Source organism: Jatropha curcas, chromosome 10, assembly GCF_041381405.1.
Source record: "Jatropha curcas cultivar XTBG-Jc1 chromosome 10, XTBG_Jcur_1.0, whole genome shotgun sequence".
Taxonomy (NCBI): domain Eukaryota; kingdom Viridiplantae; phylum Streptophyta; class Magnoliopsida; order Malpighiales; family Euphorbiaceae; genus Jatropha; species Jatropha curcas.
Window position 1 is genome coordinate 195,901 of NC_143160.1, and position 25,229 is coordinate 221,129.

General features: G+C 33.9%; 4 protein-coding genes and 1 pseudogene across 7 annotated transcripts in view; all 5 read right to left on the bottom strand.

Annotated features, from left to right (window-relative positions):
- The window catches only part of LOC149492871 (beta-amyrin synthase-like), a 4,027-nt gene extending 327 nt beyond the window's left edge, over positions 1 to 3,700 (bottom strand). The window contains exons 1-4 of the mRNA XM_089726808.1: positions 3,175 to 3,700; positions 859 to 1,332; positions 514 to 765; positions 8 to 407 (exon numbers count right to left, since the gene is read on the bottom strand). Of these exons, the coding sequence (XP_089582934.1) occupies positions 8 to 407; positions 514 to 765; positions 859 to 1,332; positions 3,175 to 3,375 (1,327 nt within the window). The 5' untranslated portion in view covers positions 3,376 to 3,700. The remainder of the gene's footprint in view (positions 1 to 7; positions 408 to 513; positions 766 to 858; positions 1,333 to 3,174) is intronic.
- A 740-nt stretch (positions 3,701 to 4,440) lies between these two features.
- Positions 4,441 to 9,869, bottom strand: LOC149492872 (beta-amyrin synthase-like). Its single transcript, XM_089726970.1, has 9 exons — positions 9,272 to 9,869; positions 6,843 to 7,316; positions 6,498 to 6,749; positions 5,744 to 6,391; positions 5,587 to 5,643; positions 5,098 to 5,466; positions 4,936 to 5,016; positions 4,760 to 4,843; positions 4,441 to 4,674 (listed from the first exon to the last, which is right to left on the bottom strand). Exons 1-9 carry the CDS (start codon positions 9,470 to 9,472, stop codon positions 4,552 to 4,554), a joined length of 2,289 nt encoding a protein of 762 aa, XP_089583096.1. The 5' UTR covers positions 9,473 to 9,869; the 3' UTR covers positions 4,441 to 4,551.
- Positions 9,870 to 10,439: 570 nt separating this feature from the next.
- Positions 10,440 to 15,074, bottom strand: LOC105646125 (beta-amyrin synthase). 3 transcript variants are annotated; one of them, XM_089726975.1, is made up of 9 exons: positions 14,921 to 15,070; positions 14,617 to 14,847; positions 12,818 to 13,291; positions 12,473 to 12,724; positions 11,719 to 12,366; positions 11,546 to 11,602; positions 10,940 to 11,020; positions 10,765 to 10,848; positions 10,440 to 10,671 (listed from the first exon to the last, which is right to left on the bottom strand). In XM_089726975.1, exons 2-9 carry the CDS (start codon positions 14,815 to 14,817, stop codon positions 10,660 to 10,662), a joined length of 1,809 nt encoding a protein of 602 aa, XP_089583101.1. In that variant the 5' UTR covers positions 14,818 to 14,847; positions 14,921 to 15,070; the 3' UTR covers positions 10,440 to 10,659. The 3 variants fall into 3 exon arrangements, with proteins under 3 accessions (XP_089583101.1, XP_089583100.1, XP_089583102.1); XM_089726974.1 differs by lacking the exons at positions 10,440 to 10,671; positions 10,765 to 10,848 and having other exon boundaries at positions 10,950 to 11,458; positions 14,921 to 15,074; XM_089726976.1 differs by lacking the exons at positions 10,440 to 10,671; positions 10,765 to 10,848; positions 10,940 to 11,020 and adding an exon at positions 11,288 to 11,442.
- A 651-nt stretch (positions 15,075 to 15,725) lies between these two features.
- LOC105646239 (beta-amyrin synthase-like) lies at positions 15,726 to 20,822 on the bottom strand (annotated as a pseudogene). The gene is made up of 11 exons (XR_016322923.1): positions 20,602 to 20,822; positions 20,286 to 20,528; positions 18,073 to 18,548; positions 17,728 to 17,979; positions 16,974 to 17,621; positions 16,807 to 16,863; positions 16,574 to 16,686; positions 16,391 to 16,492; positions 16,220 to 16,306; positions 16,046 to 16,129; positions 15,726 to 15,960 (listed from the first exon to the last, which is right to left on the bottom strand). The product of XR_016322923.1 is annotated as a beta-amyrin synthase-like (transcript).
- A 587-nt stretch (positions 20,823 to 21,409) lies between these two features.
- LOC149492873 (beta-amyrin synthase) lies at positions 21,410 to 24,343 on the bottom strand. The gene is made up of 8 exons (XM_089726977.1): positions 23,836 to 24,343; positions 23,487 to 23,738; positions 22,729 to 23,376; positions 22,554 to 22,610; positions 22,066 to 22,434; positions 21,904 to 21,984; positions 21,730 to 21,813; positions 21,410 to 21,644 (listed from the first exon to the last, which is right to left on the bottom strand). Exons 1-8 carry the CDS (start codon positions 24,118 to 24,120, stop codon positions 21,522 to 21,524), a joined length of 1,899 nt encoding a protein of 632 aa, XP_089583103.1. The 5' UTR covers positions 24,121 to 24,343; the 3' UTR covers positions 21,410 to 21,521.
- Between the last annotated feature and the right edge of the window lie 886 nt (positions 24,344 to 25,229).

A 25,229-nucleotide genomic window follows, 5' to 3' on the forward strand; every position in this document is an offset into this window, starting at 1 on the left:
TTATGGCCTCTCTTTAACACGTCTCCAATTTCTTGTGTAAGATTAGTAGCAATCAGTGCCTGAATTGCAAATCCAGTATCCCACTGCTGGCTTCCAAAACTCTGCATTTTCATTCCATCCTCAGCAACCCAAAGATAATCTGGAATCCTAGCAAGGTGTTTCTTGAAATAATCGCCGTCAGGGTCTTCGACCCAGCAAGCCAACATGCATAGCACCTTCTCCACACATCCAATGGTTATGTAGCGGCTGTTTTCATCTTCATAGTGAATATGTTTCATGGTGACTTGAAGACCTTTGTTTCTGATAAAGCTGCTAAAGGGCCAACGAGTCAGAAGAGGCTCCGTGAACAAGTAAAGAGTGTCCCACATTATGTCTTGCAGCAAAGGATGCGGATAGTACAGGTCCTCCTGCAGTTTCAATTTTCAATTTATTTATTTATTTTGTATTTGCAATTTCATGCTAATGTTTAATTGATTAAATGATTTAATTGAAAGAGGAAATTAATTAGCTCACTTGGGCACAAAGGTGGCGTGTTTTCTTCCAATTGATTTGATGATAAGGTTGAGTGTGGAGTTCTCGTCTCAATTCAAGAATGAGAGGCGTAATTGGCCCAACAAACCTCTTCCCATACAAATAAGACATTGGCATGTAAACCATCCGGCAGTAGCACCACATTTTCGCTGGACACATTGGAAGGAATGAAGGAAGTAACCAAAATTCTGGAGGCATTGGGTTGCATCCAGACCAGTCGTACACACCAAATATCTGTGAATTAACGCAAGCATGTGATTAAATATACATATATACTGTAGAAGAGATGATAAATGATGGATGGATGGATAGAAATATATTACGTACCGAGAGCCAAGTCTTGCCCCAGGAGGGTATGTAAGTGACGCCGCCGTGGTCATGAATCCAGGTTCTGGCTCTGGCACAGGCATTATCCTGACCGCCATCAGGTCCAACTCCAAGAATACGCATACAGATATAGCTGAGAACAGTGCAGAACATGGTGCTGTGGCCTTCAATGTGCAGGCCCCACCCACCATCTTGATTCTGATGGTAGTATATGTAGCGAAGGATTTCCTTGCGATGCTCCGGTGGGAAGACGGTGTCCAAATGTCCCGTTATGTAAACGCACATAACCAGTGGAGGGAGGAAGAACAAGGGCCCAGCATTTTCAGCAGGCCAATGACCATCACTGGCCTGCAGTGCCGAAAAGAACTGGACTGCCCTTCTCAAAGCTGCTGTTGCCTTGTCGTATGTGATCTGTTCGCCCTCTTCTATTTTCACTGCGGGTATTGTTTGCTTAAAGTTCTTCTCCTTGAGAAACTGGTACCCAATTTGCAGATCATATTAGAAGCAGTATCGGAGATATTGGCTTTTAATACAGTATAGAATTACTAATTTTGTATCGTTACAGAATTCTATTTGAGTGATATATTGATTATCGCAATTTACTATAATAATAATTACCTATTAAATAGGTCTTTTATTATCTTACTCTTTCTTTTATATTTTTTTAAATAATTTCTTTTTATCTTTAAAAGCACATTTATAAGTTTAAATTTATTATTCATTCAAATATATATATATTCATACAAATCGCAATATATATATATATATATATATATATATATATATATATATATATATATATATATATATTGCGATTTGTATGAATATCAAAAATTAAATCGTCAAAAACCTTAGAATTATATAATCTCTGATGAAATTATGTAAAATCAATTTCACTTTAAAGATAGATAGAGATTAAAAAAACTTAGATTTAAATATCATTGAATATTATGGTTTAGGACTTTGTAAAATATGTAGATTAAATAAAATAGAAAAATAAATAAATAAATAACTAAATATATATATATATATATATATATATTTAAAAATATATTTAAAAGTTAATTGAAATTTTAGAATTATGCAACTTTTTATAAATCCGAAGTAAATTTGGCATTATAAAAAATAAAAGAAAGCAAAATTAATTATTGTTAAATTTTAATAAATTTATTTTAAAGTATGAACTAAGATCTTAAATTTTGAATTGTTTTTACTTTTTAAAAGGTTTAAATGAAATTTTATTAGATGTAAAAATTTAATATTTAAATAATTTCATGCTAATACATGGTAAAAAAAATTGGATATGAGTATTGAAACTTTTAATTTATATTTATAATTTTATTCTTCTTATTTTATTAAAAATAATTGATGGAGTAAATCTCTTTTTGAATTCAAAAATAATAATAATAAAAAATAAATGTAAGTTAATTTTTATTTCTAAAAAAATGAATTCATCATGTTTTAAAGTTAAAAGATCATTTTAATTTTTTAAATCTACGATTTATATTTAATTATATTAATCTAATAGTGAATAAAGACATATACAAAAAATCTCAATTCTCAACTATAATTTTACCGGAAGATATTAGCTTAAGTTTCTCAAATTTCTACTCCATCCAAAAGAGAACTATTTTTATCAATTTCTGTCTATGTTTATTGCCAGAGCATAACGACAAAATAAGAACTGAAATTATAAAGTCGTATAATAGATTTCTTATTTATTTCATTTCAAAAAAAAAAAAAAAAAAAACTCAATATTGGACATTTATGTGATTAAAAGGCTACTTCTGTAATTTAACGCCTAAAAATAGCCGCCGAAAATTGATGATATTTACTAAATCCTAACCTGATTTAGTCAATTCCTAATAATAAGTGGGGTACTGGTAGCTTATATAAAAAAAGAAAAAAAGAAAAATGATGATATTTGATTTCACGGAGAGAGATTCTTTAAAATTAACTGTTAAAGTGTGGGCAATTTCACAATCTAATAAATATAAATTAAGTAAATGACATATAATGAAAAGGGTAATCAATCAAAATGAATTAAACCATTTTGTATTAAAAATAAATTTAATAAATAAATTACTAATACTTTAATTAATTTAGTGTAGGGTTCAAATTCTCAACACTAACATAAAACAATGATATTGTCAATATTGAACTAAATTTGTGGATTTATTCGTACATAGACCGGGTTTAAACAAGCCAATTCTCTTCTCCAAACAATAACGAGCAAACATTACATGCATATGTTATATGTATGTTAAAAAAAAAAAAAAAAAAAAAAAACAAACAAGTAAAAGAAAAAAAACCCACCTGCATACGCCAGAGAAGGTCACTGCTGGGCTTGACCTGATGCCGGTTGTTGTAGAAATTTGGACGAACTTGTTCCACCGCAGCACGCTCCTCAGGAGTCCCTGCATCAGGATCGAACTCCCATATTTGCCTTCCTACGTAGTTGTTAGTGCTGTATAAGTATGGCTCGTTGCCACCTTCTGCTATCTTTAGCTTCCACATTCTTCTCTATCTTTCTTTTTTTCTTTCTTTCTCAAATACAACGTACGATTCTTATTAATTAATTATATGAATTGTGCAGGAACACTGTACTCATATTATATTATCTTCAAGGTACCTGTTTCTAGCAGATGGTTCTTCCTATATAACAATCAATATTATGAGAAATTAAGCCTTTCGAACAGTGATCAAATCAATCTCTTAGCTCTGGTACTTTCTTCACAGAAGCAAGCTATGAACAACATATATACGTAAAATGGTTTTCAAGAAAGAAGTAGTAGAAGAGGAGAGAGCTCTGCACCGCCAAGATCAACAAGCTCACCCTCCTTTTTATAGCCAAAGAAGACCTGTTGTTCACTTTTATTTTTACTATTAAGAATAGCAAGTAAAAGACTTTCTTCTAATGAATTTGTTGGATTTCAACTCATCGTAATTATTGCCTAACTAGGGGTCCGTCCATATATTAGTTGGTAGATATCTGTATATATCAATATACCATTTTCCTCTTTAACACGTAATAAAAGAAAATTTGATTAAGAAAATTATGTATATGTAGTTACTAAGAATATTTTATTTGTTATTTGGGTACAAAAATTGGCATAATGTAAAATTCTTCATGGTTGGATCGACGACAGAAAAAAGAAAATAAAAATGAAGTCAATTTCTTTCTTTCTTTCTAAATCTATTTGCAGCTGCATGTCAATATCAATTTTTGGCCAAGACTGAAATTTTTAATTTCAAACTAATTGAATATTATTTTTTTTCTTTTAAATTCATTTATTTTCTTCTACGTACGATTTATATTTATTTGACTGACCATGCAGTCCTCATAAAGAGCGATGTATATATATTTCGATGCAGCTGAAGGAAAGTGACTTCCTATCAACCTTCTGGACTCTGATTTAATGGGGACATGGAATCATCCTACCATCATGATATTTCTAGTAGAGCCCAATCAAAATTTTTTAACTCTTTCACATTTAATGTAATACTATTACTTAGTTTTTCATTTAATAGCAGGATTAATTAGAGTGTGTATATATATATATATATCTGGAAATACAGAAATTAATAGGCAAATCTACTTGCATTACAGAACATAAAATGTTGTGTTCGAAAAACTTTTCAGTACACATTACATAGTATCACATGATGTGAGAGTGAAGGAATTAATTCTAATTAGATGGGTGTTGAAGGCAACGGAACTCGGTTTCTGTATTCTGCCAGAGCCCATAATGGATAGATGTTCCTGTATGCTGCATAGTGTAACATGCAGTTCTTCATGAACACCCCTGTGATTTCCTGTTGAGGAAATAGAAATCACACAACATAAATAGAAATCAAATAGACATAACTGTTTAAAGTGATCTTCCCTGTAGATATATACCTGTTGAGGAAAATCTCCATCTTCCAATTGGGAATTAATTATCAGCGTTGCAGCTCGGTGAAGAGGTGTAGGGTCTCTATCCATCTGCGTCATTAATGATTATATCCATCACAATTACACGACATACAATAAAACAAGGCTTTAATGTACATATATAGTCATTTCAGACCACTCACCTGTCCTGCGCTGATTAGACCCATCATTGCCCAAGCTGTATGTACCAAATTTGATCGCTTTCCTTCTAGAGCTACATATTTCTGCACAGCAACTTACTTTTAGCCACTTGTCTTCTTGACTTTTGACACCAAATTAATTCAAATCATATAATTTTATCGTACGTTCTGAGGGCATGAAAGGTAGCTTTCTCCCCAGCCTCCGTCTTCTTTTTGAATTCCGAGGAGAAAATCAACACCTTTTCGGACAACAGCAGAATTGTTGTAGGTCTTGCCAGAAGCGGCAAGGCCTCCCAGTGCAAACCACGTTCCATAAGTGAAGCAAACTCCCCAATTCCCATACCATCCACCCTCCCTGGTTTGTACATTTTCCAAGTATCTTACAGCATTCACGATGAAATTCTCAATCTCTTTCTTTCGATGTCCTGGGTGTAATTTCTTGAACAAAATTAAAGCATGGATTGCGGATGAAGTGCACTCCACATATTCATGCTCAATCACAATGTCAGCGAAAAATTCTGTAGGATTTAGTATCTGAAAAGTTGCAGTCATCCAGGACAAAATTACATGAATTGATTAATATAGTTTTGTCCATTGGTCATTGAATTAAAACGCTAAAAAACATAAAAAGAAAGGAAAAAAAAAGTCACTCACTTCTAACCATTCTTGAGCCTCAGCAGGCTCCCATGCTGCTAAGCCTCCATTTTTACTCTGCATCAATGAATTAATGAATTTGTTCAACAATAAATATATGCATTATATATATATATATATATATATATCATAGAAATAGGAATAGATTGACGGGAACCTGCAGAGAAAGAAGGATATTGACAGCGTCGTACAACTGTTGAGGCTCCATTTTGTCACCAACAATCTCTGGCGGCATCATTGAGAAAAGAAGGCAACACTTAAGTCCTTCGGCAGTGCAGTCAGAAACTTGCCATCCGTGATCTTGGTCAGAGAAAGTCCATGATCCCTTTGAAATATGCCTGTGCATGCTCTTGAAGTCGCCTGAAGGGTTCGCCTTCACTTGAGATTCCTTTATGAAGTTATGGCCTCTCTTTAACACGTCTCCAATTTCTTGTGTAAAATTAGTAGCAATCAGTGCCTGAATTGCAAATCCAGTATCCCACTGCTGGCTTCCAAAACTCTGCATTTTCATTCCATCCTCAGCAACCCAAAGATAATCTGGAATCCTAGCAAGGTGTTTCTTGAAATAATCGCCGTCAGGGTCTTCGACCCAGCAAGCCAACATGCATAGCACCTTCTCCACACATCCAATGGTTATGTAGCGGCTGTTTTCATCTTCATAGTGAATATGTTTCATGGTGACTTGAAGAGCTTTGTTTCTGATAAAGCTGCTAAAGGGCCAACGAGTCAGAAGAGGCTCCGTGAACAAGTAAAGAGTGTCCCACATTATGTCTTGCAGCAAGGGATGCGGATAGTACAGGTCCTCCTGCAGTTTCAATTTTCAATTTATTTATTTATTTTGTATTTGCAATTTCATGCTAATGTTTAATTGATTAAATGATTTAATTGAAAGAGGAAATTAATTAGCTCACTTGGGCACAAAGGTGGCGTGTTTTCTTCCAATTGATTTGATGATAAGGTTGAGTGTGGAGTTCTCGTCTCAATTCAAGAATGAGAGGCGTAATTGGCCCAACAAACCTCTTCCCATACAAATAAGACATTGGCATGTAAACCATCCGGCAGTAGCACCACATTTTCGCTGGATACATTGGAAGGAATGAAGGAAGTAACCAAAATTCTGGAGGCATTGGGTTGCATCCAGACCAGTCGTACACACCAAATATCTGTGAATTAACGCAAGCATGTGATTAAATATACATATATACTGTAGAAGAGATGATGAGTGATGGATGGATGGATAGAAATATATTACGTACGGAGAGCCAAGTCTTGCCCCAGGAGGGTATGTAAGTGACGCCGCCGTGGTCATGAATCCAGGTTCTGGCTCTGGCACAGGCATTATCCTGACCGCCATCAGGTCCAACTCCAAGAATACGCATACAGATGTAACTGAGAACAGTGCAGAACATGGTGCTGTGGCCTTCAATGTGCAGGCCCCACCCACCATCTTGATTCTGATGGTAGTATATGTAGCGAAGGATTTCCTTGCGATGCTCCGGTGGGAAGACGGTGTCCAAATGTCCCGTTATGTAAACGCACATAACCAGTGGAGGGAGGAAGAACAAGGGCCCAGCATTTTCAGCAGGCCAATGACCATCACTGGCCTGCAGTGCCGAAAAGAACTGGACTGCCCTTCTCAAAGCTGCTGTTGCCTTGTCGTATGTGATCTGTTCGCCCTCTTCTATTTTCACTGCGGGTATTGTTTGCTTAAAGTTCTTCTCCTTGAGAAACTGGTACCCAATTTGCAGATCATATTAGAAACAGTATAGGAGATATTGGCTTTTAATACAGTATAGAATTACTAATTTTGTATTGATACAGAACTCCGTTTGAGTGATACTTGATTATCTCAATTTACTATAATGCTAATTACCTATTAAATAGGTCTTTTATTATCTTACTCTTTCTGTTATATTTTTTTTAAATAATTTCTTTTTATCTTTAAAAGCACACGTATAAGTTTAGATTTATTGTTCATTCAAATATATATATATATATATATATATATATATATTGCGATTTGTATGAATATTAAAAATTAAATCGTCAAAAACTTTAGAATTATATAATCTCTCATGAAAATATGTAAAATCAATTTCACTATGAAGATAGGTGATTAAAAAAATTGGATTTAAATTAAATATCATAGAATATTATGGTTTAGTACTTTGTAAAATATGTAGATTAAATAAAATAGAATATATATATATATATATATATATATATATATATATATATATATATATATATATATATTTAAAAGTATATTTAAAAGTTAATTGAAATTTTAGAATTATACAACTTTTTATAAATCCAATGTAAATTTGGCTTTATAAAAAACAGAAGAAAGCAAAAATTAGTTATTGTTAAATTTTAATAAATTTATTTTAAAGTATGAATTATGATCTTAAACTTTGAATTGTTTTTACTATTTAAAAGGTTTAAATGGAATTTTATTAGATGTAAAAAATTAATATTTAAATAATTTAATTCTAATACATGGTAAAAAAATTGGATATGGGTATTGAAACTTTTAATTTATTTTTATAATTTTATTCTTCTTATTTTTTTAATAATTGATAGAGTAAATTTTTTTTTTTGAATTGAAAAATAATAATAATGAATAAATGTAAGTTAATTTTTATTTCTCAAAAATGAATTCAACATGCTTTAAAGTTAAAAGGTCCTTTTAACGGTGAATAAACACTTGTGTATGAATATAAAAAATCTCAATTCTCTACTATAATTTTAGCGGAGGATATTAGCTTAAATTTTTGAAAAAAAAAAAAAAATTTCTGTAGTAGAATAAAAAGAGTGGGCCCATGAAGCACGCAAGTTTGTTGGCAATGAGTGAGTAGAGAGAGCAGTGGAAAACGGAAGGGAATGTAAAATTTAAATCTATGATCCGACTTGCTTCTCCACCTAACGTGCCCAAACCAAGTCTTTTTCGTTTTTCTTTCTTTTTGTAACTTTCTACTCAAATTTCAACTCCACCCTAAAGAGAACTATTTTTATCAATTTCTGTCTATGTTTATCGCCAGAGCGCAGCGACAAAATAAGAACTGAAATTAGAAAGTCGTATAATAGATTTCTTATTTATTTCATTTCCAAAAAAAAAAAAAAAAAAAAAAAAAACTCATATCTGTGCCTTACAATCACGAAACTCAATATTGGACATTTATGTAATTAAAGGGCTACTTATATAATTTTAACGCCTAAAAATAGCCGCCGAAAATTGATGATATTTACTAAATCCTTAATCTGATTTAGTCAATTCCTAATAACAAAAAAAAAAAATAGTGATAACATTTGATTCCATGGAAAGAGCTTTTTTAAAATCAACTGTTGCAGTGTGGGCAATCTTATAATCTAATAAATATAAATTAAGTAAACGACATATAATGAAAAGAGTAATCAATCAAAATAAATTAGACCATTTTGTGTTAAAAATAAATTTATTAAATAAATTATTAATACTTTAATTAATTTGTTTATAGGGTCCAAATTCTCAACACCAACATAGAACAATAATGTTGTCAATATTGGACTAAATTTGTGGATCTACTCGTCCATAGACCGGATTTAAATAAGTCAATTCTCTTCTCCAAACAAGAACAAGCAAATATTACATGCATATGTTATATGTATGTTAAAAGAAAAAACAAGTAAAAGAAAAAAAACCCACCTGCATACGCCAGAGAAGGTCACTGCTGGGCTTGACCTGATGCCGGTTGTTGTAGAAATTTTGACGAACTTGTTCCACCGCAGCACGCTCCTCAGGAGTCCCTGCATCAGGATCGAACTCCCATATTTGCCTTCCTACGTAGTTGTTAGTGCTGTATAAGTATGGCTCGTTGCCACCTTCTGCTATCTTTAGCCTCCACATTCTTCTCTATCTTTCTTTTTTTCTTTCTTTCTCAAATACAACGTACGATTCTTATTAATTAATTATATGAATTGTGCAGGAACACTGTACTCATATTATATTATCTTCAAGGTACCTGTTTCTAGCAGATGGTTCTTCCTATATAACAATCAATATTATGAGAAATTAAGCCTTTCGAACAGTGATCAAATCAATCTCTTCGCTCTGGTACTTCCTTCACAGAAGCAAGCTATGAACAACATATATACGTAAAATGGTTTTCAAGAAAGAAGTAGTAGAAGAGGAGAGAGCTCTGCACCGCCAAGATCAACAAGCTCACCCTCCTTTTTATAGCCAAAGAAGACCTGTTGTTCACTTTTTTTTTTACTATTAAGAATAGCAAGTAAAAGACTTTCTTCTAATGAATTTGTTGGATTTCAACTCATCGTAATTATTGTCTAACTAGGGGTCCGTCCATATATTAGTTGGTAGATATCTGTATATATCAATATACCATTTTCCTCTTTAACACGTAATAAAAGAAAATTTGATTAAGAAAATTATGTATATGTAGTTACTAAGAATATTTTATTTGTTATTTGGGTACAAAAATTGGCATAATGTAAAATTCTTCATGGTTCGATCTAAATCTATTTGCAGTCAATTTCTTTCTTTCTTTCTAAATCTATTTGCAGCTGCATGTCAATATCAATTTTTGGCCAAGACTGAAATTTTTAATTTAAAACTAATTGAATATTATTTTTTTTTAAAATTCATTTACTTTCTTCTACGTATGATTTTTATTTATTTGACTTACCATGCAGTCCTCATAAAGAGCGATGTATACATATTTCGATGCAGGTGAAGGAAAGTGACTTCCTATCAACCTTCTGGACTCTGATTTAATGGGGACATGGAATCATGCTACCATCATCATATTTCTAGTAGAGTCCAATCAAAATATTTTAATCTTTCACATTACTTAGTGTTTCATTTAATAGCAGGATTAATTAGTGTGTGCATATATATATATTTCTGGAAATACAGAAATTTTCAGTACACAATACATAGTATCACATGATGTGAGAGTGAAGGAATTGATTCTAATTAGATGGGTGTTGAAGGCAATGGAATTCGGTTTCTGTATTCTGCCAGAGCCCACAATGGATAGATGTTCCTGTATGCTGCATAGTGTAACATGCAGTTCTTCAAGAACACCCCTGTCATTTCATGTTGAGGAAATAGAAATCACAACATACATAGAAATCAAATAAACATAACTGTTTAAAGTGATCCTCCCTATAGATATATACCTGTTGAGGAAAATCTCCATCTTCCAATTGGGAATTAATTATCAGCGTTGCAGCTCGGTGAAGAGGTGTAGGGTCTCTATCCATCTGCTTCATTAATGATTATATCCATCACAATTACACGACATACAATAAACAAGGCTGTAATGTACATATATAGTCATTTCAGACCACTCACCTGTCCTGCGCTGATTAGACCCATCATTGCCCAAGCTGTATGTACCAAATTTGATCGCTTTCCTTCTAGAGCTACATATTTCTGCACAGCAACTTACTTTTAGCCACTTGTTTGTCTTGACTTTTGAAACCAAATTAATTAAAATCATATGATTGTAGGGCATGAAAGGTAGCTTTCTCCCCAGCCTCCGTCTTCTTTTTGAATTCTGAGGAGAAAATCAACACCTTTTCGGACAACAGCAGAATTGTTGTAGGTCTTGCCAGAAGCGGCAAGGCCTCCCAGTGCAAACCATGTTCCATAAGTGAAGCAAACTCCCCATTTCCCATACCATCCACCCTCCCTGGTTTGTACATTTTCCAAGTATCTTACAGCATTCACGATGAAATTCTCAATCTCTTTCTTTCGATGTCCTGGGTGTAATTTCTTGAAAAAAATTAAAGCGTGGATTGCGGTTGAAGTGCACTCCACATATTCATGCTCAATCACAATGTCAGCGAAAAATTCTGTAGGATTTAGTATCTGAAAATTTGCAGTCATCCAGGACAAAATTGCTCATTGAATTAAAACGCTAAAAAAATAAAAAGAAAGGAATAAAAAGTCACTCACTTCTAACCATTCTTGAGCCCCAGCAGGCTCCCATGCAGCTAAGCCTCCATTTTTACTCTGCATCAATGAATTAATGAATTTGCTCAAAAATAAATATATGCATCATATATATATATATATATATATATATATATATATATATATCATAGAAAGAGGAATAGATTGACGGGAACCTGCAGAGAAAGAACTATATTGACAGCATCGTACAACTGTCGAGACTCTACTTTGTCACCAACAGTCTCTGGTGGCATCATTGAGAAAAGAAGGCAACACTTAAGTCCTTCGGCAGTGCAATCAGAAACTTGCCATCCGTGATCTTGGTCAGAGAAAGTCCATGATCCCTTTGAAATATGCCTGTGCATGCTCTTGAAGTCGCCTGAAGGATTGGCCTTCACTTGAGATTCCTTTATGAATTTATGGCCTCTCTTTAACACGTCTCCAATTTCTTGTGTAAAATTAGTAGCAATCAGTGCCTGAATTGCAAATCCAGTATCCCACTGCTGGCTTCCAAAACTCTGCATTTTCATTCCATCCTCAGCAACCCAAAGATAATCTGGAATCCTAGCAAGGTGTTTCTTGAAATAATCGCCGTCAGGGTCTTCGACCCAGCAAGCCAACATGCATAGCACCTTCTCCACACATCCAATGGTTATGTAGCGGCTGTTTTCATCTTCATAGTGAATATGTTTCATGGTGACTTGAAGAGCTTTGTTTCTGATAAAGCTGCTAAAGGGCCAACGAGTCAGAAGAGGCTCCGTGAACAAGTAAAGAGTGTCCCACATTATGTCTTGCAGCAAAGGATGCGGATAGTACAGGTCCTCCTGTAGTTTCAATTTTCAATTTATTTATTTATTTTGTATTTGCAATTTCATGCTAATGTTTAATTGATTAAATGATTTAATTGAAAGAGGAAATTAATTAGCTCACTTGGGCACAAAGGTGGCGTGTTTTCTTCCAATTGATTTGATGATAAGGTTGAGTGTGGAGTTCTCGTCTCAATTCAAGAATGAGAGGCGTAATTGGCCCAACAAACCTCTTCCCATACAAATAAGACATTGGCATGTAAACCATCCGGCAGTAGCACCACATTTTCGCTGGACAAATTGGAAGGAATGAAGGAAGTAGCCAAAATTCTGGAGGCATTGGGTTGCTTCCAGACCAGTCGTACACACCAAGTATCTGTGAATTAAAGCAAGCATGTGATTATATATACATATATACTGTAGAAGAGATGATGAATGATGGATGGATGGATAGAAATATATTACGTACCGAGAGCCAAGTCTTGCCCCAGGAGGGTATGTAAGTGACGCCGCCGTGGTCATGAATCCAGGTTCTGGCTCTGGCACAGGCATTATCCTGACCGCCATCAGGTCCAACTCCAAGAATACGCATACAGATGTAGCTGAGAACAGTGCAGAACATGGTGCTGTGGCCTTCAATGTGCAGGCCCCACCCACCATCTTGATTCTGATGGTAGTATATGTAGCGAAGGATTTCCTTGCGATGCTCCGGTGGGAAGACGGTGTCCAAATGTCCCGTTATGTAAACGCACATAACCAGTGGAGGGAGGAAGAACAAGGGCCCAGCATTTTCAGCAGGCCAATGACCATCACTGGCCTGCAGTGCCGAAAAGAACTGGACTGCCCTTCTCAAAGCTGCTGTTGCCTTGTCGTATGTGATCTGTTCGCCCTCTTCTATTTTCACTGCGGGTATCGTTTGCTTAAAGTTCTTCTCCTTGAGAAACTGGACCCAATTTGCAGATCATATTAGAAACAGTATCGGAGATATTGGCTTTTAGTACAGTTTAGAATTACTAATTTTGTATTGAAACAGAACTCTATTTGAGTGATATGTGATTATCTCAATTTATTATAATATTAATTATCTATTAAATAGATTTTTTATTATCTTACTCTTTCTTTTACATTTTTTTTAAATAATTTCTTTTTTATCTTAAAAGCACACATATAAGTTTAAATTTATTTATTGTTTATTCAAATATATATATATTGCTATTTGTATGAATATTAAGAATTAAATAGTCAAAAACCTTAGAATTATACAATCTCTAATGAAAATATGTAAAATCAATTTCACTTTAAAGACAAATGATTAAAAAAATTAGATTTAAACATTTATATGTGGATACAAAAAATCTCAATTCTCAACTATAATTTTACCAGAAGATATTAGCTTAAATTTCTGAAATAAAAAAAAAAAATTCTGTAGTAGAATAAAAAAACGAGTGGGCCCATGAAGCGCGCAAGTTTGTTGGAAATGACGGAGCAGAGAGAGCAGTGGAAAACGGAAGGGAATGCGGATTCGACTTGCTTCTCCACCTAACGAACCCAAACCAAATCTTTTTCGTTTTTCTTTCTTTTTGTAACTTTCTACTCAAATTTCAACTCCATCCCAAAGAGAACTATTTTTATCAATTTCTGTCTATGTTTATCGCCAGAGCGTAACGACAAACTAAGAAATAGCCGACAAAATAAGAACTATTTTCATTTCAAAGAAAAAAAAAAACTCAATATTGGACATTTATGTAATTAAAAGGCTACTTCTGTAATTTTACCGCCTAGAAATAGCCGCCGAAAATTGATGATATTTACTAAATCCTTATCCTGATTTAGTCAATTCCTCATAATAGGTCGGGGGTACCCGTAACTCATATATATATATATAAAAAAAAGAAAAGCAGTGATATTTGATTCTATGGAGAGAGCTTCTTTAAAATAACTGATGACGCGTTTCAATAAATATAAATTAAATAAACGACATATAATTAAAAAGGTAATCAATCAAAATAAATTAGACTATTTTGTGTTAAAAATAAGTTTATTAAATAAATTACTAATACTTTAATTAATTTGATGGTAGGTCCTAAATTCTCAACACCAATATGGAATAATGATGTTGTCAATATTGGACTAAATTTGTGCATCTACTCATGGATAGACCGGGTTTAAATAAGCCAATTCTCTTCTCCAAACAAGAACAAGCAAACATTACATGCATATGTTATCTGTATGTTAAAAAAATAAACAAGTAAAAGAAAAAAAACCCACCTGCATACGCCAGAGAAGGTCACTGCTGGGCTTGACCTGATGCCGGTTGTTGTAGAAATTTTGACGAACTTGTTCCACCGCAGCACGCTCCTCAGGAGTCCCTGCATCAGGATCGAACTCCCATATTTGCCTTCCTACGTAGTTGTTAGTGCTGTATAAGTATGGCTCGTTGCCACCTTCTGCTATCTTTAGCCTCCACATTCTTCTCTATCTTTCTTTCTCAAATACAATCTGTGATTCTTATTAATTAATTATATGAATTGTGCAGGAACACTGTACTCATATTATATTATCTTCAACGTACCTGTTTCTAGCAGATGGTTCTTCCTATATAACAATCAATATTATGAGAAATTAAGCCTTTCGAACAGTGATCAAATCAATCTCTTCGCTCTGGTACTTCCTTCACAGAAGCAACCTATGAACAACATATATAGGTAAAATGGTTTTCAAGAAAGTAATAGAAGAGTAGAGAGCTCTGTACCGACAAGATCAACAAGCTCACCCTCCTTTTTATGGCCAAAGAAGACCTATTGTTCACTTTTATTTTTACTATTAACAATAGCAAGTAAAATACTTTCTTCTAATCAATTGATTGGATTTCAACTCATTGTAATTATTGTCTAACTAGGGGTCCGTCCATATATTAGTTGGTAGATATCTGTATATATCAATTTACCATTTTCCTCTTTAACACGTAATAAAAGAAAATATATATATGTAGTTACTAAGAATATTTTATTTGTTATTTGGGTACAAAAATTGGCATAATGTAAAATTCTTCATGGTTCGATCGACGACAGAAAAAAGAAAATAAAAATAAAGTCAGTTTCTTTCTTTCTTTCTAAATCTATTTGCAGCTGCATGTCAATATCAATTTTTGTCCAAGACTGAAATTTTTAATTTCAAACTAATTGAATATTATTTTTTTTCTTTTAAATTCATTTATTTTCTTCTACGTGCGATGTATATACATTTCGATGCAGCTGAAGGAAAGTGACTTCCTCAACCTTTTGAACTCTGATTTAATGGGGACATGGAGTCATCCTACCATCATCATATTTCTAGTAGAGTCCAATCAAAATTTTTTAACCTTTCACATTACTTAGTTTTTCATTTAATAGCAGGATTAATTAGTGTGTGTATATATATATTTCTGGAAATACAGAAACTTTCAGTACATAGTATCACATGATGTGAGAGTGAAGGAATTAATTCTAATTAGATGGGTGTTGAAGGCAATGGAACTCGGTTTCTGTATTCTGCCAGAGCCCATAATGGATAGATGTTCCTGTATGCTGCATAGTGTAACATGCAGTTCTTCATGAACACCCCTGTGATTTCCTGTTGAGGAAATAGAAATCACACAACATAAATAGAAATCAAATAAACATAACTGTTTAAAGTGATCTTCCCTATAGATATATACCTGTTGAGGAAAATCTCCATCTTCCAATTGGGAATTAATTATCAGCGTTGCAGCTCGGTGAAGAGGTGTAGGGTCTCTATCCATCTGCTTCAATAATGATTATATCCATCACAATTACACGACATACAATAAAACCAGGCTGTAATACATATATAGTCATTTCAGACCACTCACCTGTCCTGCGCTGATTAGACCCTGTTGGGATATCCTCTCAAGTCCCGCATCGGAAAAATGTGAAAAGTGAAACCAAAATATAATGGTTCAAACCCAACTTATTAGTATAAAACCTTTTGGAAGGTGCCCAAAAATAAAACCATGAAGGCTTGCTCAAAACGGACAATATCATACTAATTCGGGGTTGGGTGATTCGCGCAGTCCCATCAGACCCATCATTGCCCAAGTTGTATGTACCAAATTTGATCGCTTTCCTTCCAGAGCTACATATTTCTGCACAGCAACTTACGTTTAGCCACTTGTTTTCTTGACTTTTGACACCAAATTAATTAAAATCATATAATTGTATCGTACTTTCTGAGGGCATGAAAGGTAGCTTTCTCCTCGGCGTGGATTGCGGATGAAGTGCACGCCACATATTCATGCTCAATCACAATGTCAGCGAAAAATTCTGTAGGATTTAATATCTGAAAATTTGCAGTCATCCAGGACAAAATTACATGAATTGATTAATATAGTTGCGCCCATTGGTCATTGAATTAAAACGCTAAAAAACATTAAAAAAAAAGGAAAAAAAAGTCACTCACTTCTAACCATTCTTGAGCCCCAGCAGGCTCCCATGCTGCTAAGCCTCCATTTTTACTCTGCATCAATGAATTAATGAATTTGTTCAAAAATAAATATATACATCATATATATATATATATATATATATATATATATATCATAGAAAGAGGAAGAGATTGACGGGAACCTGCAGAGAAAGAAGGATATTGACAGCATCGTACAACTGTTGAGGCTCCATTTTGTCACCAACAATCTCTGGCGGCATCATTGAGAAAAGAAGGCAACACTTAAGTCCTTCGGCAGTGCAGTCAGAAACTTGCCATTCTTGATCTTGGTCAGAGAAAGTCCATGATCCCTTTGAAATATGCCTGTGCATGCTCTTGAAGTCGCCTGAAGGATTCTCCTTCACTTGAGATTCCTTTATGAAGTTATGGCCTCTCTTTAACACGTCTCCAATTTCTTGTGTGAAATTAGTAGCAATCAGTGCCTGAATTCCAAATCAAGTATCCCACTGCTGGCTTCCAAAACCCTGCATTTTCATTCCATCCTCAGCAACCGAAAGATAATCTGGAATCCTAGCAAGGTGTTTCTTGAAATAATGGCCGCCAGGGTCTTCGACCCAGCAAGCCAACATGCATAGCACCTTCTCCACACATCCAATGGTTATGTAGCGGCTGTTTTCATCTTCATAGTGAATATGTTTCATGGTGACTTGAAGAGCTTTGTTTCTGATAAAGCTGCTAAAGGGCCAACGAGTCAGTAGAGGCTCCGTGAACAAGTAAAGAGTGTCCCACATTATGTCTTGCAGCAAAGGATGGGGATAGTACAGGTCCTCCTGCAGTTTCAATTTTCAATTTATTTATTTATTTTGTATTTGCAATTTCATGCTAATGTTTAATTGATTAAATGATTTAATTGAAAGAGGAAATTAATCAACTCACTTGGGCACAAAGGTGGCGTGTTTTCTTCCAATTGATTTGATGATAAGGTTGAGTGTGGAGTTCTCGTCTCAATTCAAGAATGAGAGGCGTAATTGGCCCAACAAACCTCTTCCCATACAAATAAGACATTGGCATGTAAACCATCCGGCAGTAGCACCACATTTTCGCTGAAGACATTGGAAGGAATGAAGGAAGTAACCAAAATTCTGGAGGCATTGGGCTGCATCCAGGCCAGTCGTACACACCAAGTATCTGTGAATTAAAGCAAGCATGTGATTATATATACATATATACCGTAGAAGAGATGATGAATGATGGATGGATGGATAGAAATATATTACGTACCGAGAGCCAAGTCTTGCCCCAGGAGGGTATGTAAGTGACGCCGCCGTGGTCATGAATCCAGGTTCTGGCTCTGGCACAGGCATTATCCTGACCGCCATCAGGTCCAACTCCAAGAATACGCATACAGATATAGCTGAGAACAGTGCAGAACATGGTGCTGTGGCCTTCAATGTGGAGGCCCCACCCACCATCTTGATTCTAATGGTAGTATATGTAGCGAAGGATTTCCTTGCGATGCTCCGATGGGAAGACGGTGTCCAAATGTCCCGTTATGTAAATGCACATATAACCAGTGGAGGGAGGTAAAACAAGGGCCCAGCATTTTCAGCAGGCCAATGACCATCACTGGCCTGCAGTGCCGAAAAGAACTGGACTGCCCTTCTCAAAGCTGCTGTTGCCTTGTCGTATGTGATCTGTTCGCCCTCTTCTATTTTCACTGCGGGTATTGTTTGCTTAAAGTTCTTCTCCTTGAGAAACTGGTACCCAATTTGCAGATCATATTAGAAACAGTATCGGAGATATTGGCTTTTGATACAGTATAGAATTACTAATTTTGTATTGAAATAGAACTCTATTTGAGTGATATGTGATTATCTCAATTTATTATAATACTAATTACCTATTAAATAAATCTTTTATTATCTTACTTTTTCTTTTACATTTTTTTAAATAATTTCTTTTTTATCTTAAAAGCACACATATAAGTTTAAATTTATTTATTGTTCATTCAAATATATATATATATATATATATTGCCGTTTGTATGAATATTAAGAATTAAATCATCAAAAACCTTAGAATTATATAATCTCTAATGAAAATATGTAAAATCAATTTCACTTTAATGATAGATAATTAAAAAAATTAGATTTAAATATCATAGAATATTATGGTTTAGGACTTTGTAAAATATGTAGATTAAATAAAATAGAAAAATACATATATATATATATATAAATAAAAGTTAATTTAAATTTTAGAATTATGCAACTTTTATAAATCCGAAGTAAATTTGGCATTATAAAAAATAAAAGAAAGCAAAATTAATTATTGTTTAATTTTAATAAATTTATTTTAAAGTATGAATTAAGATCTTAAATTTTGAACTTAAATTTTGAATTGTTTTTACTTTTTAAAATGTTTAAATGAAATTTTATTAGATGTAAAAAATTAATATTTAAATAATTTGATTCTAATACATGTTAAAAAAAATTGGATATGGGTATTGAAACTTTTAATTTATTTTTATAATTTTATTCTTCTTATTTTATTAAAAATAATTGATAGAGTAAATCTCTTTTTGAATTCAAAAATAATAATAATAATAAATAAATGTAAGTTAATTTTTATTTCTAAAAAACTGAATTCAACATGTTTTAAAGTTAAAAGGTCATTTTCATTTTTTAAATCTACTGTTTATATTTAATTATGTTAATCTAATGGTGAATAAACATTTATATATGGATAAAAAAATCTCATTTCTCAACTATAATTTTACCGGAAGATAAAAAAAATTTCTGAAATAAAAAAAAAAAATTTTCTGTAGTAGAATAAAAAACGAGTGGACCCATGAAGCACACAAGTTAATTTCTGTCTATGTTTATCGCCAGAGCGTAACGACAAAATAAGAACTGAAATTAGAAAATCGTATAATAGATTTCTTATTTATTTCATTTCCAAAAAAAAAAAACCAATATTGGACATTTATGTAATTAAAAGGCTACTTATGTAATTTTAACGCCTAAGAATAGGCGCCGAAAATTGATGATATTTACTAAATCCTTAATCAGATTTAGTAAATTCCTAATAATTAGTCGGGGTACTCGTAGCTTATATAAAAAAATAAAAAAAAGAAAAGTGATAATATTTGATTCTATGGAAAGAGCTTTTTTAAAATCAACCGTTGAAGTGTGGGCAATAAATATAAATTAAGTAAACGACATGTAATAACGAAAATAATCAATTAAAATAAATTAGACCATTTTGTGTTAAAAATAAATTTATTAAATAATTTACTAATACTTTAATTAATTTACTCAGGGCTCAAATTCTCATCACCAACACAGAACAATGATGTTATCAATATTGGACTAAATTTGTGGATCTACTCGTCGTTAGACCGGGTTTAAATAAGCCAATTCTCTTCTCCAAACAAGAACAAGCAAACATTACATGCATATGTTATATGTATGTTAAAAAAAAAAAAAAACCACCTGCATACGCCAGAGAAGGTCACTGCTGGGCTTGACCTGATGCCGGTTGTTGTAGAAATTTTGGCGAACTTGTTCCACCGCAGCACGCTCCTCAGGAGTCCCTGCATCAGGATCGAACTCCCATATTTGCCTTCCTACGTAGTTGTTGGTGCTGTATAAGTATGGCTCGTTGCCACCTTCTGCTATCTTTAGCCTCCACATTCTTCTCTATCTTTCTTTTTTTCTTTCTTTCTCAAATACAATCTGTGATTCTTATTAATTAATTATATGAATTGTGCAGGAACACTGTACTCATATTATATTATCTTCAACGTACCTGTTTCTAGCAGATGGTTCTTCCTATATAACAATCAATATTATGAGAAATTAAGCCTTTCGAACAGTGATCAACTCAATCTCTTCGCTCTGGCACTTCCTTCACAGAAGCAAGCTATGAACAACATATATGCGTAAAATGGTTTTCAAGAAAGAAGTAGTAGAAGAGGAGAGAGCTCTGTACCGCCAAGATCAACAAGCTCACCCTCCTTTTTATAGCCAAAGAAGACCTACTGTTCACTTTTATTTTTACTATTAAGAATAGCAAGTAAAAGACTTTCTTCTAATGAATTGGTTGGATTTCAACTCATTGTAATTATTGTCTAACTAGGGGTCCGTCCATATATTAGTTGGTAGATATCTGTATATATCAATTTACCATTTTCCTCTTTAACACGTAATAAAAGAAAATATATATATGTAGTTACTAAGAATATTTTATTTGTTATTTGGGTACAAAAATTGGCATAATGTAAAATTCTTCATGGTTCGATCGACGACAGAAAAAAGAAAATAAAAATAAAGTCAGTTTCTTTCTTTCTTTCTAAATCTATTTGCAGCTGCATGTCAATATCAATTTTTGTCCAAGACTGAAATTTTTAATTTCAAACTAATTGAATATTATTTTTTTTCTTTTAAATTCATTTATTTTCTTCTACGTGCGATGTATATACATTTCGATGCAGCTGAAGGAAAGTGACTTCCTCAACCTTTTGAACTCTGATTTAATGGGGACATGGAGTCATCCTACCATCATCATATTTCTAGTAGAGTCCAATCAAAATTTTTTAACCTTTCACATTACTTAGTTTTTCATTTAATAGCAGGATTAATTAGTGTGTGTATATATATATTTCTGGAAATACAGAAACTTTCAGTACATAGTATCACATGATGTGAGAGTGAAGGAATTAATTCTAATTAGATGGGTGTTGAAGGCAATGGAACTCGGTTTCTGTATTCTGCCAGAGCCCATAATGGATAGATGTTCCTGTATGCTGCATAGTGTAACATGCAGTTCTTCATGAACACCCCTGTGATTTCCTGTTGAGGAAATAGAAATCACACAACATAAATAGAAATCAAATAAACATAACTGTTTAAAGTGATCTTCCCTATAGATATATACCTGTTGAGGAAAATCTCCATCTTCCAATTGGGAATTAATTATCAGCGTTGCAGCTCGGTGAAGAGGTGTAGGGTCTCTATCCATCTGCTTCAATAATGATTATATCCATCACAATTACAAGACATACAATAAAACCAGGCTGTAATACATATATAGTCATTTCAGACCACTCACCTGTCCTGCGCTGATTAGACCCATCATTGCCCAAGCTGTATGTACCAAATTTGATCGCTTTCCTTCCAGAGCTACATATTTCTGCACAGCAACTTACGTTTAGCCACTTGTTTTCTTGACTTTTGACACCAAATTAATTAAAATCATATAATTGTATCGTACTTTCTGAGGGCATGAAAGGTAGCTTTCTCCCCAGCCTCCATCTTCTTTTTGAATTCCGAGGAGAAAATCAACGCCTTTTCGGACAACAGCAGAATTGTTGTAGGTCTTGCCAGAAGCGGCAAGGCCTCCCAGTGCAAACCATGTTCCATAAGTGAAGCAAACTCCCCAATTCCCATACCATCCACCCTCCCTGGTTTGTACATTTTCCAAGTATCTTACAGCATTCACGATGAAATTCTCAATCTCTTTCTTTCGATGTCCTGGGTGTAATTTCTTGAACAAAATTAAAGCGTGGATTGCGGATGAAGTGCACTCCACATATTCATGCTCAATCACAATGTCAGCGAAAAATTCTGTAGGATTTAGTATCTGAAAATTTGCAGTCATCCAGGATAAAATTACATGAATTGATTAATATAGTTTTGTCCATTGGTCATTGAATTAAAAGGCTAAAAAACATAAAAATAAAGGAAAAAAAAGTCACTCACTTCTAACCATTCTTGAGCCCCAGCAGGCTCCCATGCTGCTAAGCCTCCATTTTTACTCTGCATCAATGAATTAATGAATTTGTTCAAAAATAAATATATGCATCATATATATATATATATATATATATATATATATATATATATATCATAGAAAGAGGAATAGATTGACGGGAACCTGCAGAGAAAGAAGGATATTGACCGCATCGTACAACTGTTGAGGCTCCATTTTGTCACCAACAATCTCTGGCGGCATCATTGAGAAAAGAAGGCAACACTTAAGTCCTTCGGCAGTGCAATCAGAAACTTGCCATCCGTGATCTTGGTCAGAGAAAGTCCATGATCCCTTTGAAATATGCCTGTGCATGCTCTTGAAGTCGCCTGAAGGATTCTCCTTCACTTGAGATTCCTTTATGAAGTTATGGCCTCTCTTTAACACGTCTCCAATTTCTTGTGTAAAATTAGTAGCAATCAGTGCCTGAATTGCAAATCCAGTATCCCACTGCTGGCTTCCAAAACTCTGCATTTTCATTCCATCCTCAGCAACCCAAAGATAATCTGGAATCCTAGCAAGGTGTTTCTTGAAATAATCGCCGTCAGGGTCTTCGACCCAGCAAGCCAACATGCATAGCACCTTCTCCACACATCCAATGGTTATGTAGCGGCTGTTTTCATCTTCATAGTGAATATGTTTCATGGTGACTTGAAGTGCTTTGTTTCTGATAAAGCTGCTAAAGGGCCAACGAGTCAGTAGAGGCTCCGTGAACAAGTAAAGAGTGTCCCACATTATGTCTTGCAGCAAGGGATGCGGATAGTACAGGTCCTCCTGCAGTTTCAATTTTCAATTTTTTTATTTGTTTATTTTGTATTTGCAATTTCATGCTAATGTTTAATTGATTAAATTATTTAATTGAAAGAGGAAATTAATTAGCTCACTTGGGCACAAAGGTGGCGTGTTTTCTTCCAATTGATTTGATGATAAGGTTGAGTGTGGAGTTCTCGTCTCAATTCAAGAATGAGAGGCGTAATTGGCCCAACAAACCTCTTCCCATACAAATAAGACATTGGCATGTAAACCATCCGGCAGTAGCACCACATTTTCGCTGGATACATTGGAAGGAAGGAAGGAAGTAACCAAAATTCTGGAGGCATTGGGTTGCTTCCAGACCAGTCGTACACACCAAGTATCTGTGAATTTACGCGAGCATGTGATTAAATATACATATATACTGTAGGAGAGATGATGAATGATGGATGGATGGATGGATAGAAATATATTACGTACGGAGAGCCAAGTCTTGCCCCAGGAGGGTATGTAAGTGACGCCGCCGTGGTCATGAATCCAGGTTCTGGCTCTGGCACAGGCATTATCCTGACCGCCATCAGGTCCAACTCCAAGAATACGCATACAGATGTAGCTGAGAACAGTGCAGAACATGGTGCTGTGGCCTTCAATGTGCAGGCCCCACCCACCATCTTGATTCTGGTGGTAGTATATGTAGCGAAGGATTTCCTTGCGATGCTCCGGTGGGAAGACGGTGTCCAAATGTCCGGTTATGTAAACGCACATAACCAGTGGAGGGAGGAAGAACAAGGGCCCAGCATTTTCAGCAGGCCAATGACCATCACTGGCCTGCAGTGCCGAAAAGAACTGGACTGCCCTTCTCAAAGCTGCTGTTGCCTTGTCGTATGTGATCTGTTCGCCCTCTTTTATTTTCACTGCGGGTATTGTTTGCTTAAATTTCTTCTCCTTGAGAAACTGGTACCCAATTTGCAGATCATATTAGAAACAGTATAGGAGATATTGGCTTTTAATACAGTATAGAATTACTAATTTTATATAGATACAAAACTCCGTTTGAGTGATACATGATTATCTCAATTTACTATAAATGCTAATTTCCTATTAAATAAGTCTTTTATTATCTTACTCTTTCTTTTACATTTGTTTTAAATAATTTCTTTTTTATCTTAAAAGCGCGCGCATATATATATATATATATATATATATATATTGCGATTTGTATGAATATTAAAAATTAAATCATCAAAAACTTTAAAATTATATAATTTTGTATGAAAATATGTAAAATCAATTTCACTTTAAAGATAGATGATTAAAAAATTTACATTTAAATATCATCCAATATTATGGTCTAGGATTTTGTAAAATATGTGGATTAAATAAAATAGGAATATATATATATATATATATATATATATATATATATATATATATATATATATATAATAATATATAGAATAAAAAATAAATAAATAAATATATATATATATATATATATATATATATATAGCTTAAATTTCTGAAATAATAAAAAAAAAAAGTCTATAGTAGAATAAAAAGAGGGAGGCCGTGAAGCACGCAAACGCAAGGTTTGTTGGAATTGGAAATGGAAATGACTGAGTAGAGAGAGTAGTGGAAAACGGAAGGGAAAATCATTGCGGATTTGACGACTTGCTTCCCCACCCAACCCAAGTCGTCTCATTTCACGTCGTCTTTCTCGTTTTTCTTTCTTTTTGCAACTTTCTACTCCACTTTCAGCTCCATCCAAAAGAGAACTATTTTTATCAATATCTGTCTATGTATAATAGGTTTCTTATTTATTTCATTTCCAGAAAAAAACAAAAAAAAGAAAAACAAAACTCACATCTGTGCCT

What these genes read in the sequence shown, in the direction of transcription:
- LOC105646125 (XM_089726974.1), bottom strand. Translation starts at nt 14,817, where the DNA reads ATGTGGAGGCTAAAGATAGCAGAAGGTGGCAACGAGCCATACTTATAC. An exon ending in ACCTTCTCTGGCGTATGCAG is followed by an intron (nt 13,292 to 14,616) that starts GTGGGTTTTTTT and finishes AATTGGGTCCAG; the next exon opens with TTTCTCAAGGAGAAGAACTT. An exon ending in ATATAGTTCTTTCTCTGCAG is followed by an intron (nt 11,603 to 11,718) that starts GTTCCCGTCAAT and finishes TCATTGATGCAG; the next exon opens with AGTAAAAATGGAGGCTTAGC.
- LOC149492873 (XM_089726977.1), bottom strand. Translation starts at nt 24,120, where the DNA reads ATGTGCGTTTACATAACCGGACATTTGGACACCGTCTTCCCACCGGAG. An exon ending in GGGCTCAAGAATGGTTAGAA is followed by an intron (nt 22,435 to 22,553) that starts GTGAGTGACTTT and finishes GCAAATTTTCAG; the next exon opens with ATACTAAATCCTACAGAATT. An exon ending in GTCTAATCAGCGCAGGACAG is followed by an intron (nt 21,814 to 21,903) that starts GTGAGTGGTCTG and finishes TTATTGAAGCAG; the next exon opens with ATGGATAGAGACCCTACACC.
- LOC149492872 (XM_089726970.1), bottom strand. Translation starts at nt 9,472, where the DNA reads ATGTGGAGGCTAAAGATAGCAGAAGGTGGCAACGAGCCATACTTATAC. An exon ending in AGGCTCAAGAATGGTTAGAA is followed by an intron (nt 5,467 to 5,586) that starts GTGAGTGACTTT and finishes GCAACTTTTCAG; the next exon opens with ATACTAAATCCTACAGAATT. An exon ending in ATGGAGATTTTCCTCAACAG is followed by an intron (nt 4,675 to 4,759) that starts GTATATATCTAC and finishes TTTCCTCAACAG; the next exon opens with GAAATCACAGGGGTGTTCAT.